A 16216-nucleotide genomic window follows, 5' to 3' on the forward strand; every position below is an offset into this window, starting at 1 on the left:
CCGGCAGCTCCAAGGAGGCAGCCGGTGCCCCGCAGCCTCTCCCCTCCGAGAGGAAACGGCATCTTGCGGCCGATTTCTCCTGGTTCCCGTCTTCGTGTGCCTGGCTTTGATTCACGGCCGAGCCCTGTGATAATGTGGCTGCCTGGGAAGGAAGGGAGTAGAAGGAACGGGCTATTATGCTTGGCCCCTCTCCAGGAGGTGTTTTTGCTGGGAGGCACCAAGGTCAGAGCTGGGTGGGAAGCGTTCCCCGACAGCAGCCCTCGCACATGTGCCCGGACATGGCGGGGGGGACGCAGGAGCCCCCACACCACCCCGGCAGCAGGGCTGCCATCCCGGCTGCCCACAGCCCGACTCAGCTTGCGTCGGCGCAGAAGATGCGTGGTCCCCTCTGCATGTGTTGGGGTTTTTTTTTGGGGGGGGGGGGCAGGCGGGAAGAGCTGCTTTGCAGCTGCTCTGTGAAATTTAACATCTCCAAATCTTCCTGTTTCCACGCGGAAGGAAAGAGGGGGCGGTGGGTGGGAGCGCCCGTGAACAGAGACAGCAGCAAGGGCTGGGATGCAGAAAGCGCTTTTTCGCCCTCTTTTTGTAATCACTTAAGAATTTCAGCTGGCTTCAGCCTGGCACAGGAGCTCCCAAGTCCCGAATCCCATTGCTGTGAGAACAGAGCTGGCACTGAAGCACCCCTGAAACTCCCTGCCGGCACCAGTGGCTCCCCCGGACCCTGCAAACCAGCCCCCCCGGGGGCCAGCGCAGCGAGAAAGGGCATGCCCGAGTATCCGGGAGCGACGACTCCCAAAAAAAACCTGCCCAAAAATCTGCAAGGGGCGAGTGTCCATGCGGCATGACATCTTTCTTGAGCGCTTGCCCTGGGAGAGGCGAATCCCAGCGGCGCGCAGCCGGGTGAAACTGCGGGGATGCCAGCCTAACTCAGATGTGCTTGGCATCGCGCGGCGGTCCAGAAATCCAGTATCAGGTTCATGCCCGGGCTTGTGTGCAGAGTATCACGCTTGGGTTTTCACTGCTGCGAGCGATGGTTTTCAATTATTTAACGTAAATATCAGAGGAGGCCCGATCCTGGCCCCTCCACACACTCCGGTGAGCAATTTCTTTGCGGAGATGATGAAAAGTTCCATTTGCCTCAGCAGGAAAACGAAGAACGGAAGAAAAAGCAAAGAAATGGACATTCTTGAAAGAAGATGCTCGTGAAACGCAGGGTGCAAACGCGTCCCACACGTCCCCAGGGCTGGGGACAAGGCTGGGCTGGGGTCTGCGCTTTGAGAGAGCAGGGTCAGAGCCCACCTACCCCGGGCAGGGCCACCCCCCACCCCATGTTGGGTGCCCACGATGCTCCCAGAGTCATTGCCCCGACGAGGGAGGGGAGGGGACGGGGACACGCAGGTTTGCAGCCCCCGGGTGGAGGCGAGGGCACAAGCAAGCCTGGAGGGGACAAGGACACCCACCGAGGGACCAGAGGGACATGCATCCCAAGCCAGCCCATGCGGGTCGGTGCACCCACGTCCCGGCACCCGCAAGGGAGCAGCGCGGGGATGGGACAGGCTTGGGGACAGGCACATTGTCACCCGCAGCTCCATAAACCCCGTCGGCCTCTGTTTACACAACAGCAAATATTTCGGTTGGTTTATGGAGGCGGATAAGAGCAGCGCGGGGGCCGGCGAGGCCGGGGCCGGGCAGAGAGACGCCTGCCCAGCACCTGCTCTCCCTCCACAGCCCATAAAGGTGTTTTATTTTAAACGTGACACATTTTATAGAGCAATAGCGCAGCAGCACCTTTCACCCCAGTACAAACAGTGTGGGGAAATCTGCTCCTCCGGGACATCTCCTGTCGCTAATCCCGTGGGTGAGAGTTACTAAACTGACTTTACACGCCGAGAAATGATGGCCAGAAGCAACCTTGCAATTAAAACCAGTTTCAGCAGCCTGCGAGGAGGAAAACCCCGCGGGCGCCGAGCCCGGGCGCAGCAGCCGTGGCAGGGCAGGGACAGGCATGGCATCGACCTGTGCCCATGGCGGGGCTGGCTGTCCTCTGTGCCATCCCGACCCCGGACACCCTGGTGGGACCGATCCCCACAGCGCTGCGGGGAGGAAAGTCACCCTCCATGGGCACGTGCTGCCGGAGGCGCTGCCGTCACCGCCGTGCCAGAGGGATGGCGCGATCGCTGTGATTTATCCTATGGCCGCCCATTCACAACCCTCCACTCAGCTATTTAAGAAAAAAAAAAAAAAAAGAAGAAAAAAGTCAGGATTTAGACCATTCTTGCAAATCCAGCCTCATTTCTCCGGTGCCCCAGGGAATCGCAGTTTAATCCCATTATGGGGCAGCTTTGGCTGGGATAGTTTTACATCGCAGGCTCCCCGACCAGCTGTATTTTTATCTGCTCAGACTTTCCAGGATGCTCTGCCCACTTTGCTTTACGCTCAATTACTAAAAATTGCTTTTTTTGAGAGCGCGAGCAAAGGTGCGGGTGCGTGTACCCGTGCAAGGAGGGCTCAGCCCGCGAGCTGCTCCGAAAACCAGCCGGCAGAGCGATGCCAAGCCAAGCACGGTGGGGAGAGCAGGAGAAATCCAGTTTGATGTCTGCCTTATCGGTCCTATTTTTATTGCACTGAATGTATAAGAGCAAAATATTGATTGTGATGATAAAGAGATGAAAGTGTCAAGAAGGAATAGGCACACTAGTTACTCAAGCGATTGGAAGCCGCGTTGGTTGTATTTAACAGGCATTTGCCATTAAAAAAACGCCTGTTTTTATTTAAATAGCCTAGGGCAAATTTCTCACTAAACCAACTTTCCCACGCCAGCCCAGTGCTCTAACTCTGGTTTTTGGCAAATTTTTTCCTGAGCTGTCAAGGCAAAATATATATAAGAATGCTGGTCTCACTTAGGTTTTTTTCCAGCCCCTGGAGACATGAAAATAATTTACAGATGTGCATTACCTGTTTATATTTGTATTAAGTTTTGCTTAACGGACATAATTTTCTTAGCTTGCAGTAACAAAAAAATATTCCCAGAGTTTCACTCATTTAATTTTAACTTATTAAAACTTTTAAACATGTGTGGAGGTTTCATGTTTTTAAATCACTAATCACATGGACAGTTGCCAAGGTTTCTATTAAAGCCTTTTATGAACGCTATTTTTAAGAGTACCTAAAATCCCATTATTTTTAACCCCTGAAGACCACTCAAAATAAAAATTTTCTTTGGATTTATGTCATATTCACCTCCTATTGCAAAAGGATTTATGCTGAACGCTGGCTTTTCCCTTCCTCCCTTTTTTTTTACCTTTTGCTGGTGGGAGTCTCTGGGGGAGGCGTTTGGAAGAAGGAAACTCGAGGAGGTTCCCTGCGAGGATCTTGCACCAGATCCCCCCTGTACCAGGGGAGGGATGGCACCAGGTGAAAGCGGGGCATCCCACGGCAGCGCCTGGCTGGAGGAGTCATCCTCACGCTGATGCTCGTGCCCCCGTCCTGCCCATGGGAAACCACAGCGGAGCCTTTTACCTCCCTCGTGGCAAAGCCCTCCCCGGTGCAGAGCCGCCCGGCTGCCGCAGGGTGATGGCAATAAATAGATGTATTTGACCTTTCGTGTTCGGGGGGGTGAGGCAGCATGGCTGCGTGGCCGCACGCATGGGTGTGTTTGCATTTATCGGCAGCCTTGCCCCCGGCCGCCACGGGCAGACCCTCCCCACCGCCGAGGAAGGACGGGGCCAGGGCACGCACGTGGCTTCCCATGGGCTCTTTTGGCCCCGGGCTTATGGGTGTCCAGCACCCGAGAGCAGCCGGTGCCAGGGACACCCGGTTGCCCAGCAGTGCCGGGGCAGCAGGCAGGCCTGGGTGTCCCCAACCGCCCGCTCCTGCCACCGCATCCTGCCACGCCGTGCATCACCACCCCTCCGTCCCCAGTCGGTGCGGGCACAGCGGGTACCCCAATGGCCCCGTGTACCCCAGCACGGCCACGATGGTCTGGCGGGGCTGGGGGGGCTCTCTCCAGTTTCGGGGAGCAAGCCCCCGAGCACAGCTAAGCTGAACGCGTGGTGCTTTTCTGCACGTGGAGAACAAGCCCGGGCAAAGCTACAGCCGGTATTTCCAGGCAGGTAGAGCCGAGATGCTCCCTGCTCGCTGGGCGCCGACAGGGAGGGAGAAGGGGGGAAGATGGAGAGGAAGAGAGCTGAAGGCTCCGTCTCCAAGAAAGCCCGAGCAGTGGAAACCTCCAGCCGCCCTCACGGCTGCCTCGTCTGTGGCCAAGGCTGAAGGTGGTGGCAACATCGTGGTGGCACAGGGACACCACTCAGCCAGGGCAGCGGCAGGGGACGCATCCCACTGCCTAGCTGCTGCCATCTTCCTCCTGCCTGCAGGGAGGAGAAACGGGGGCAGCACCCACTTCCCTACCAAGGGCCAAAATGAGGGTGAGGAGCCATTGCAGCCTCGCGTCCTTTGGCATCTGTTATTTGCTCTTGAAACGGGCTGGTGGCCCGGCCTTGCCCCTGCTCTGCCGTGATGGAGCGAGGCAAGTGGCACCTTCCCGGGGTGATTTAAGGTTTCAGAGGGGGCTCAAGCTCCCAGTGGCACCCGAACCTGAGCGGCACCGTGCTCTGCCCAGAGCCCTGACCCCCCCAGCCGGACCAGGGCACCGCTTTAGAGCCCAAAGTGCCGAATGCAGGAGGAGCAGGGAAGGAGGGGAGAGCGCGGGAGCGAGGTACCGCTGCAGGGCTCGCTCCTTTGATCTGACGAGCAGACTCTGCCCTTCGGTTTGTTTAATTGTTTCACACTTGCTCTGGAAATAATTTACAACAGGAAGCAGTGGGATAACACTGGGCCTGGCATGGCACGGGATGAGTCCGGGGGCTGCCGAAGAGGTGCCCAGTGATGAGAGACACAGATGACAGTGTCACCTCCTTCCCATTAACCCGTTGCCTACCCCCGCTCCTCTTCCTCTTTCCCAAGCTTTCAGCCAAAGGCCGTCAGCTGGCCCCTCACGTCCCCATATTTGAGAGTTGTAAAAGAGCCATCCGATGGCCTCCAACAGCCACAGCTCTGAGGGGTCCGGGGGGAGACCCAGGAGCCTGATGGAATTTAGGTGCCCCTCATCCCCAAGGCAGTTGGTACCCCAAATTCTCTGTGCCCTGAGCTTTTGCCCCCCCAGTTTGGAGGCATGGTGGCACAGTGCTGCAGTGGCAGACCCCAGGCTGGCCTGGTGTGAAGCAGAGTTACCGGTGTGGCGATGAGCCTGGCTGAGCAGGGCTGGCCCCCACAGCCCCGCGAGGAAGCATCCATCACTCATTAGCACCCTCGCACGGGCTGTTTTGGGCGGCGGTGCTCTGTGGGTACAGCCGCTGAGCACACCTCTGCAGGCACAGCCCTGGAGTGACACCAGCAAACACCAGTTTGAGTGCTTAAGCCCATCCTCATCCTCGGTCTCAAGGCCTGGCTGGGTTTCAGGTGGGACATCCCCACACTCCCATCCCATGGGCTCTGGGGCCGGGCTGGACTGCGGCACATCGATGGCCGGGGGCTGGAGTGGGGCTCTGGGGACACAGGGATGACGGCGTGGGGACCCACAGGCAGCGCTGCACACACGGGAAGCCTGCACGCATCTGGGGGTTGTCGGGCTGCAGCCTCCCGGGTTTGGCTTCCCTCCTTCTCCTAATTTATTTGTTTATTTGTTGATGCGGCGCATGGGGCTGGCCGGGGCTCTGCCTGCAAGTTCATTAGTTCACAGCACAAAACAAACAACATCCGACCCCGGCTCCACGGCAGCTGCGTGCACCTATGGCGAAGGCGGGGAGGAAAGGGCTCGCCGTACCTGCGCGCCTGCCTGCGCGCACCCGCGTCCTGGCGCAGGGCACAGGGTGAATCCCAGCCCCGTGCCCCCAAGCGCACCCTGCGCCCAGCTGTCCTCAGACCCTCAGGGGTTGCTCAGTCCAAGCCCTGGTCCCTCCGTGCAACCGGCCACACACACCCCTGTGTGTCCCTACGGTTTTTGTGCCCAGGGCCCCCTCCAGACACGCTGTGGGTCAGGCTGGGGGCTGGGGTCCTCCTATGGTCCGTGACCAGGGGCTGCAACCCACAGGGGCTGTGTCTCCCGGGCTGTGCAGGGGCTGGGGCGGGCTGCACTGGGGGGGCTGTGCAGGGCTGAGGGTGGTTAAGAGGGCTGCACCAGAGCTGGGAGGGGGTTGTGCTGGTGCTGCACTGGGACGATGGGGGGAACTGCACTGGGATTATGCAGGGTGTGCATGGGGGGGCTGCACCAAGGCTGAAGTGGGGGGCTGAACTAGAGGTGTCCAGGGATGTCCAGGGGTTGCACTGGGACAAGGTGGGGGCTGCTTGGCCGGAGGAGGTGGGGGGGTGCATGGAGGTGTCAGGGGTTGCACTGGGGCTGTTTGGGAGGGCTGCACTGGAGCTGCACCGGGGACGGGGGGGCTGCACTTTAGAGTTGTGGGGACTGCATGGAGGGGGGCTGCATTGGGAGTGTCTGGGGGCTGCATGGGGAAGCTTCACTGGGGTGTCCAAGGCTGCACCGGGGGTGTTTGGTGGCTGCAGGGGGGGAGACTGCACTGGTGGTGTCCAGTGGCTGCATGGGGGGGTCTGCACTGGGGGTGTCCGGCGACTGCAGGGGAGGGGGCTGCACTGGGGGTGTCCGGTGGCGGCACGGTGGGGGGCTGCACTGGGGGTGTCCGGTGGCTGCGGGGGAGGGGGGGAACTCGGTGTGTCCAGTGGCTGCATGTGGGGGGGCTGCGCTGGGGGTGTCCGGTGGCTGAGGAGGGGAGGGGGGAAACTCGGGGTGTCCGGTGGCTGCATGTGGGGGGGCTGCGCTGGGGGTGCCCGTGGGGGCCGCGCGGAGCCCGCAGCCCCACTCCGTCCCCACGCAGGGACCCTCTGTGGCGGGAAGGGGGATCCCAGCGGCAGCCCCCCGGGCTGGGCAGGGAGGAGCGTCCCGTCCCGTCCCGTCCCATCCCGTGCCGCGCCGTCCCGCCCCGCACCGTCCCGCCCCCCCCCCGCCCTCCCGCCCGGCCCGGCCCGGCCCGCCGGGGCTGAGCAGCCGCGGGAGGCGCCGGCGCTGGGAGTCGCTGCGTTCGGCGCTGGGTCGCGGTGTGTCTGGGGGGGGGCTCCCGGCGGGGCAGCGCGGAGCGGCACCGGCTCGGCTGGGCTCGGCCGAGCCCCCGCGGATCTATGCGGCTGTGAGCGGCGGGAGCAGAGCGGGGATGGAGCGGCTCCTGGCGCCCGGCTTCCTGGTGCTCCTGCTGCCCGCCCTGACGCGAGGTGAGGGCCGCCGCGACGGGACCCGGGACCGGCAGGAAGTTTGCTGAGAGCGGGGCCGGGCGCGGTGTGTGCCTCGCTCCCGGCCGGGCACCGCGGGGCACCGCGGGCGCCGGAGCCGCGGAACCGTCGAGGGGAAGCGGGTGGTTTGGGATGCGGGGTCCTCGTGGGAACCGGGACTCGGTGCCGCGGGATGCCGGGGGACCGGACTCGGCTCTTGCGGCGGGGACCGGAGCTCGGGGCCGGAACCGTGGAGGGGGAGCGGAGCTCGGCACCGCGGGGGGGCCGGGGCTCGGTGCCCGCGGAGAAAGTGGCGGGGGAACGGCCCTCGGGGCCGCCGGGAACCGGAGCTCGGTCCCGGGGGGTGCTGCGGGGAGCCGCGCTCGCTGCCGTCGCGGGGAGCGGCGCTCGGTACGGGGGGCGGGCGGAGCGGGGCGCGGGGGGAGCCGGAGCTGGGGACGGGCTCGGTCCGGCGGAGGTGCGCGCAGGGCGGCCGCGCTCCTGCCTGTTGTTCTGCGAGAGCTTTTGACCGTTTTGCAAATTTTTCTCGGTTTCCTGTTTCTTGAAAGTCAGCCGGGGCCCCTCCGCGCCCCCCCCCCCCTCCCCCGCCCCTGCCCCGGGGCGGGTCTCAGCGCTTCGCCGCAAAGCGCTGGGCGACCGTCGGGGGCGGCCGGTCGGGGCCGGGGTAAAGAGCCCTAAAAGTGACCGGAGATGCGGAGCGGAACGGGGAGCTGCCCGCCCCGGGGGGGCCGGGACCCTGCGATGTCCCCGCGGCCCTGCGATGCCCACCTCTCCCGTCCTGGGGCCGGGCGAGCAGCCTCCTCCGTCGCGATAACGTCCTGGGTGGATTTTGGGAAGGGGAGGCAGAGGGGCTGCCGTCATCCTGCTCCACACCGGGCTGAGAGCCATGCCTGGGCCCTGGCTCCTCGGAGCCAAAGTTTGTAGAAAGTTGTGCCCGGCCAGAGTGGTCCCCAGCACCCCACTCCATCCCCCGTTGGGACACACGGGGCTGGGGACAGAGCCCCGAGGGCAGCAGGGGGTCCCCGGGCAGGGGGCAGAGCCCCGAGGGCAGCGGGGTATCCCCGAGGGCTCAGCAGCCGTCCAGGGGGAGAAGTTTGGTTCTGGCGGTGGCGGTGCGAAGCTGTAGTCGCTCAATGTGAAACTGCTCTGGCTGCACACGCGTGTCGCAGAACCGGTTACCGTGAAGAGCGAGCGGGGCAGAGAAGGGGAAGAGCGAGCCGTGGTGGAAATCGGAAGCGATTCTGGTACTTTCAGCGAGTTGCTGTGGTAACTGTGCAGAATTTGGCTCTGAGGGCCAGACAATGAAACCTCTACTCATAGCAAGTTGTGTCGGACGACTCATTTCGTTACTGAGTTAATGGCAACTAATGGGCCCTCGGGCAGATGGTTTTTCCCAAATGGCATTTGTCACTCAGGGGCCTGATCTGGGGTTTCTCTCTGTCAGTCCTCCCGCTGGAGGAGAAGGCAGAGCCTACCCTTAAGCCCACCCTGAGTTTATTTTTAGGTGAGCCTCTCAGCGCTGGGGCCATGCGGTCCCTGCCTGCCTCCGTCAGCCCGCGGGTGGGGGCCGCCGGGTGCTGCAGCCCCCATCTTCCCAGGCTTCCAGGGGTAGGGTGCTCTGGGGATCTCTGCGAGCCTGTCCCCGGCCCAGGTGACGCTAGGGGATGCCGCCCCCCCGCCACTCGCGCTGTGGCTAACTCTCTCCTTCTGTTTGCAGGTTTACGGTGCACACAGCTTGCTGAATCCTGCCTCAACGGGGGCAAGTGTGAAACTTTTCTCAATGGGACGGAGGTGTGCCAGTAAGTATGGAGGAGGCAGAGGATTTTCATCTCCCCCGACCAAAGTATTGACATGCATGTTGACTTTGCTTTGAAGGCCCTGGATTTAATAGGGCAAGATGCGTTTTCTTTCCTTGAGTGGCAAGAATAACCTGCTTGTGTAGGAGTCGCTGCGAGTCTGGCAGGATCGGGCTTTGTTCCTAGCTGGGTGGAAAAACATGGGCAAAGGGCCATGTTTTACTGGTGTTAACCTATGCAGACTGTCCTGCTGATGGAGCAGGAGGTAGGGCCAGCCCGCGGCGCTTGTTGGACCGTCGGGCGGGGAGGGAGGCTGTCTGTCTGTCTGTCTGTCTTCCAGCGACTCCCTCCAGGCCCCGAAGCGTTGCCTTTCAGTCCCTCGCACCCTGGCAGTTCCTGCTGCAGTGTCCAGTACACGTCTGATAAATGTTCAAGAGAGGTTTCATGGTGTGGCTCTGGCTGCTGGAGATGCCCCACTGGCGTCTGTGGGTCTGCAGGACATCACCCGGGGCAGGCAGGGGAGCAGGGCCACCTCCTCCCCGCAGCCCTGCTGGCACCGGTGCCAAGCTGCGGTCCAGCTCGGCATTCCTGGTGGGACCTGGCACCCGGGCAGGAGCTTTCTCCAAGCCGATTGTGGGGGAAACGGATGTGTAAAGCGTTGGGACTCTTTGAAGGACCCAGCGACCCACCGCAGCGATGGCCGATTCACTCCAGGCTCCCAGGGAACAATAACCAAGAGAAATGAATAAGACTCCAGCTCCCTTTTTAAAACTATTCCATAAAAGAAATGTGAATGGGCAAGGCTCTGTTTTCCGGCCAGATTTCCCCTCTGCCTGTTGAACGTGGCCTGAGCCGAGAGCAGGCGGGGAGACGTTCCCACCCACCCCAAATTTCCAAATAGGAAGTCCTCGGCGGAGGAACCTGAAGGCATTTCCAATCCCAACCTGTTGAATGGCAGTTTCCCTTGACAATGTGTGTTGCTTTTTGCAAATCCGCCTGGGTGCCGTTACTCTGCCCAGTAGCTGGGCACCTCCCGCCCCCTTCTCCAAGCTGAGCCCCCCAACTCTTTGGTGCAAATAAATCAGCAAATCAATCAGGCACATGAGCAATTTAATGGACAAAGGCTGGGTCCCTTTGTGAGCCACTAATGAATGCACGCCACTTTTTTTTGCACAGAAGCCCTTACCAACGCTTGACGCTCTAAATCTTGTTTTCTTTCATTCAAAGAGCGACAGCTGGGATTCGGTCGAAATTCGGCAGCTATTGTTAAGGGAGGCAGATTAATGCTGTGTGACTAATCATGTATGGCTTCCCAGAATGCCCAACCCTCCACCCCCTCCCCAACCTTACACCCCTCCTTTTCCTTGTGGTCATTCTTCCCTTTTTTTCTTAAGTCTCTGCAACTCCTGATTTACATTTCGTGTGCAGATGGTGATGGAATCTAATTAGATCTGATGTGTGCGAGCTCTATTTGGAGGAGAAGCCTCCAAAGTAGGCTCGGGGTGGGTTTTTTTTAAGAGAAAAAGTTAACTTTAAAGAACTTCATTGTTGCTAGCTGTGAATAACCGTCTCTCTCTTGGCGGCAGCCGCCGGGATGGCTTCGCGAGTGTGTGCGAGTTATTTTTTTGCAGGAAAGCACAGTGTGGTGTGCTCACAGTGTGTTACAGTGCTTGTCCCGTGCGGGGTGCGCTCCGTGAGCGATGGGGGCAGATATTAGAGGCACTGCCAGACTGGAGGAGGTGCAACTTTCCAAGGTATCTGATAGCAGCTCGCAAAATCCTGGTTTTTCACTTGTTTGAATATCTCTTTACGAGGAGTTTTGCTTCCAAGCTTCTTAAACAAAGCAGAGCCAAGAACACAGATACCAGACGCAGAAAAGCTTGGCACTGCCCTTTGGCGCCTGCGTGAAATGCACCATTTTGGCTGCTGGCCACATCTCCGCTCGGCCTGGCACTTAACAAAGTTTGGCCATAAAGCCCCATTGTGCTGCCCCCACAAATCCAATTAGAAAGTGGAGTGAAATAAATAGCGTACGAGGGAGACGCTACTCCAGCAGACAAGTGTCCCGGCGTTTGTGGCGGGAGAGAGTTAGTTGGGTTACGTGAAGACGGCTCTGATAACACCAAAACCGAGTTATCAGCCCTGTTACGGAAAGGGAATCGCCGGTGCGAGACGAGGAGCTTTCTCCGCCTTTATTATTTTACAGCGATAGTTTGTAAAACTCCAGGTGCCTTATCTTGCTTGTCCCTTTGCCAGGCAGTCCGGGGCATGCAGGGCTTTAATTGAATGGAGGGGACGGAGCATTTGATCGGCCGGAGGGCTCGCGACAGAAGCGGCCTAATTAAGCCGCCTTTGGAGCTGCTTTCCATCTTGGCAGGGGCGGTTGGGTCTTTCAGTGCTGGAAGAGCAGCGGCGGAGTTCGGTGCATCGTGCCCAGACTCCAGCCGAAGGCGCGGGGTGTTTCCGTCCCACGCATGACACTCGCACCGGATCCGGAGCTTTAGAAGGTCCGGGCTGCGGAGGGCTCGGAGCAGCAGGCGACGGCTGCTGCGGTGTTTGACGTGTGGTTTCACGGCGCTGGGGAGCTGCGGCTTTCCAGAAAAGGCACTCGCTTTTGACTGAAGCATTTTCCCAGGCAAAATGAGAAGGTTTTCCAAAAGGTCGTTTTGATTTCTAGGGATAGCTCCTAATTAGACGGTTGGATAACCATAGTTTTGCCTGGCATCCCTGCAAATGAGTGGGGCTGATTTTAGATCGCTGTGCCATGTGACGGTTATTCCCAGGACCTCCCTTGCTCCGCTAGTTAAAAGCAGATGGCATGAAAGAGGGCTGAGTTTCAAACCCCGCTCCACCAGCCTTTCACCATTAGAGTCAGAGGAGCTGCGCCTGGGTTGTCATACTCTTGCCCGGAGAAGCCAAAGAGACGGCAAAGGAAAAGAATAAGTTAAATTAATCACTAGGCTTGCGCTGAAAAGGGGGAAAAGTCGGTTTGCTAAAGTACTTCCTCTGTTTACGAATCAGCGCGGCGTTGTAGTTCAGCTGGGGCGATGGCTCCTGAGCTGGTGCCCATTGCCACCACCAGCTTCCACGGGCAGCGGGCCAGAAACCTTAGAAGAAACATTCAGAGGGGAGACCGTAGCGGGACGAGATGATTATTTTAGCTCAAAACTCTTTCAGGAGACAACCAGGAAGACAGAGGAGTGACCTGAGCCCTCCAGCTCTCTGCGCCCTTCGAGTTATTCAACTGCTCAGTCATTGTTATCTCATTGTAAAGGGCGGAAGTTTCCTTCTGGTTTGCTTTTTCTCATGTGCTTTAACCCAGCGTTATTTCCATGAAATAATAACAAAGAAAAAATGCAGTCTCCGTGCTGGAGAGGAAGAGGGTGGAGTGTTGAACAATCAACCAGAGGAAGCTCTTAAAGAAGTAGCCGAGCGGTGATTCAGCCATGTTGAGAACTCTTGATGGCTCTTTCGAGTCTGATCTCATTCTCGGAAAGAACAAGGTGGAAATGGGTAAGAGGGTAGATTAAAAATACAAAAGCGTCACCTGTTGCGGATTCCAGTGGAAGAGAAACTTAGCTGAGAAGCCCAGCTGGTGAGGTCACTAGGACAGCAGTGGGATTTTTTGGCTCTTTTCTAGAAGAATCTCTGTTTACATCTCTCCTCTCTGCAAGGCGTCGTGATGGTCATCCGTTGTCTCAGGTGGTCCCACTGACTCCCGCTAACTTGCCTTGGGATTTTATTGGTTGGGCTGAGGGTTTTTTTGCTTGATTTTTCTCCTGGCTTGGTACTTGCGATGGCCAGAGGGTTGCACCGCGTTTGGGCAGGGGCCAGTGCGGGTCATGCTCAGGAGGAGATATCTCAGCAGGTCCCTCAGCAGTGCCTGCGGTACGGAGATGAGCAGGAGAGGTGGGGTGATGCCTGCTGAGATGAATTTGCTCAGGGGCTCCCCAGGATGCGGAGGGGATGAGGTATTCGTGGTGGCCATCACCTGAGATGAGAGGGGCTATTCCCCGCCAGGTACTTGCAGCTGTTAAACGCGTGATCCCGCGGTGTGGTGCAGTGCACGGGGCTCTGCTCCATGGGCAGCTTCTGGAGGTGGCTTGCTTCATCACACAGGGTATGTTTTATTCCACCGAAACCTCTGACTTGCTGTCTTCCTACATGCTGGAAGCCACAATACATCCTTTTGTATCTGCACGCCCTGGTCTCACCTCCAAGGCTGTTATGGTTTATTGTATGTAGCATGAGGCAGACATGCTTGGTCCTTGCAAGGCCAAGCTATTCACCAATTAAGGGCTTGGATAACATAATCAGCAGGCAGTTAGCAAGTTTTAAAATAACATTGTTTGGAAATTAACCTGCTCTTTCCAGGCCTGGAGGTGTGCTGACCCTCGTTTTGCTCGTGTTGGTAGGTGTCCCGAATGGTAACGGCATGTGTACATGAGTGGAATGTGAAATTTATAGAGCATCGGTGTGTTTAACGAGGGAGTAGCCTCGGGGTGCAGTTACCGAGAGCTGGTAAGCTCTGGATGGAGACTTCTCCACAGTTAACGTGTTGCCAAACTCCAGGTGAAGGTTTTAGATAATGTATTGGGGCTGCGGCGTGGAAGAGCCTCTGGGATACAACTTAACGCCCCTTAGGAACGCAGATCTGCAATGGGGTCTCGGTTGAGTCCCGCCTCCGTCCCAGGGGCCAAAAAGGTGGTTGGGGTCTGTCTGCGTCACTGCAGGTGCGTGGCTTTGTGTCCAGCAGGTTCCTGCTGCTGCCGAGGATGGGGCAGCACCGCAGGACACTTGTGCTGCATGTTCACCACTGCCCAGGTCAGCCTGGGGCTGACCTCCTGCAGCCCTTCGCTTTGGGGGCCAGGGTTAGAGAGACCATCAGGCTGGAGAGGTGAAGGTTTGGGGTGATTCCAGATACTTTCCAAATGGTCTTTTCATCTCATGGCATGCCGTTGGCATAAAGCACCGAGCCCCAGTGCCTGGAAGTGGCTGTGCCAAAATTCTGCAGGTCCCTGACATCACCCCGCTGCACAGGGCCCTTGTGAGCCTGGATTTGCTGTGGGGAAGAGGCATCCCAGCTTCCGCAGTCCATCCATGCATGGAAGGGCTCCATCCTTGGGGTTGGCCTTGATGGGAATTGGCAGTGGCAGGTCAGTGTTACCACCATCCCGAGGGCTGCTGGCCATGGGCGTTGTGTTGGGCACTCACCAGCCCGGGGCTGTGCTCGCACTTGGGTCTGGGGTGAAGCTGCAGCTACTCACGCTGGCCAAAGATGTGGAATGAGCAGTAGAAATGCTGCTCTGGTGTTGAGGGGGGGGTGTTGCATTTTTGTTTCTTGGATATCTGAGCTCAGAGGCATCCAGGAGCAGAGACGTGAGAGTCAGGGCTTTGGCACCGCCGGCGTCAGTGGGGTCTGATAAGGGGCACGGAGCTGGGGCTCTGAAGGGCTGAGGAAGCCCTGCTTGGACTTCATAGCACAACTCTCTTGGCACATCAAGGCCAGGCTGGATGGGGCTTTGAGCAACCTGGTCTAGTGGGAGGTGTCCCTGCCTGTGGCAGGAGGGTTGGAGCTAGGTGATCTTTAAGGTCCCTTCCAACCCAAAGCCTTCTGTGATTCTATCGTGTGTGATGTTGGGAAGCCTTCACAACACTCCACTAGGTCTTAGTGGCACCAGATCGTGGCAGCTCACATCTGCCTGCTTGGAGAGCCCAGGGACAATTAGAGATGCCCACCTGGGGACACCCCAGTCTTTACTTTGAAATCTGAGTCTTGCTGGTAGAGCAGCTCGGCGCTGCTTCCAAGTGGCCATCTAGCCAAGGTGTGACGGTGCCCGTTCAGACTTGTGTGCCCTTGTGTGGACTCTGCCTTCCCCGGTGCAGGGCAGCGCCTGGACCCATTGCAGTGCCTCCCTCTACAGCTCTACCATGTGTCTGGTGGAGCTGTCTGGTGGATCTCGTCTCACCTCCCCGTGTTGGCGAGTGCCCCATGGCAGGGGTTTGCAGTACAGGATGGTGTCAGGGTTTCCATGTACATCAAGTGAGGTCTGCTCAGTGCCTCGGTTTCCCTCCACGTGCTGCTGCTTATCTGAACATCAAAACCTGTCTTGGTGTGAGCTGGAGCAGCACGACCTGCCAGGCGCATCCCGGCTCACGGAGGTCAATTAGGTGATGGAGGTGCCTGTCGGTAAACGCCGTGCTCGGCGTGAGAGGTGCAGGAGCAGGACCACGACTCAATCCTACACACGGGCTTTAGGGGGAAGGATCCGTCTGGGTCCTGCGGGGAGCCCTGCCCCAGGACGGAGCAGCATCCTCCCCACACGCAGTGGGGTTCATCCCTGCTCGTGGCCGGCGATGTCCCACCTCTGTCTGCGGAGGGCCGTTGGGAGCAGGTGAGCGGTGCGAGGGCTGGGTGTGCTCCCCTCGCACAGCAGTGATTAAGTCCGCTTCAAGCTTTCACCCATCACGTCCTCCCCTCCCCCCACGGCAGCCTGGAGTTAATATTGGAAAAGTCAGTTAAACAGTTAATGTTTAGGCCCTGGTTATTAGGCTCTTGCACATTTCCAGCAAAGGGAGCGGAGTTGCATTTTAATGGGAAACTTTCACGCTCAGTCAAGTTGCAAAAATTTATTTGTGCAGAAGTCATTTTCTTTTAACAAGTTTTCACCCTAATTCCCTTCCCCAAAATCTGAATTTAATGGTATTTATATGGGAAATGGATTTATTAAGTTTTAATGATGCCATAACTTTGCCCTTATTTAATAGAAGGGGCACCCTGCAGGCAAGCGGGGGTGGTGGTGGGCTGGGAGGGCTGGGTGCCGGCAGCACTGATGGGCTGGGGAACCTGGTGCTTTGGGCTTGGTCTGAAGTGAGATGGAGGTGCCAGGTGAGAGCGGCGGTGCCAGGCTTTGCTTGGACCTCCAGGGCTGGTCAGGATCAGTCCCAGGCTGTCGCAAGGGCTGCAGGGCTGAGCCTTGCCTCCTGATTCCTCGTCATCCTCCTGGCGTGATGTGACACCACTTGTGGCCACCACGACTGTCCCCAAGTGGAGCAACCAAAAGAGGGTCTTCACTTTGTCAACTGCCCTGTCCCGCGTCCCTGTAGCCGACAGCACCTGCGTC

At 58.6% G+C, this 16216-nt stretch overlaps 1 protein-coding gene across 2 annotated transcripts in view; it reads left to right on the top strand.

Moving 5' to 3' along the window:
* Positions 1-7051: 7051 nt before the first annotated feature.
* NOTCH1 (notch receptor 1) overlaps positions 7052-16216 on the top strand; it is a 44864-nt gene continuing 35699 nt past the window's right edge. For both annotated transcript variants that reach the window (XM_054220767.1, XM_054220768.1), the window contains exons 1-2: positions 7052-7278; positions 9014-9095. In XM_054220767.1, coding sequence (XP_054076742.1) covers positions 7221-7278; positions 9014-9095 — 140 coding nt within the window. In that variant the 5' untranslated portion in view covers positions 7052-7220. The remainder of the gene's footprint in view (positions 7279-9013; positions 9096-16216) is intronic.

This window comes from Rissa tridactyla, chromosome 14 (genome assembly GCF_028500815.1).
Source record: "Rissa tridactyla isolate bRisTri1 chromosome 14, bRisTri1.patW.cur.20221130, whole genome shotgun sequence".
NCBI lineage: Eukaryota > Metazoa > Chordata > Aves > Charadriiformes > Laridae > Rissa > Rissa tridactyla.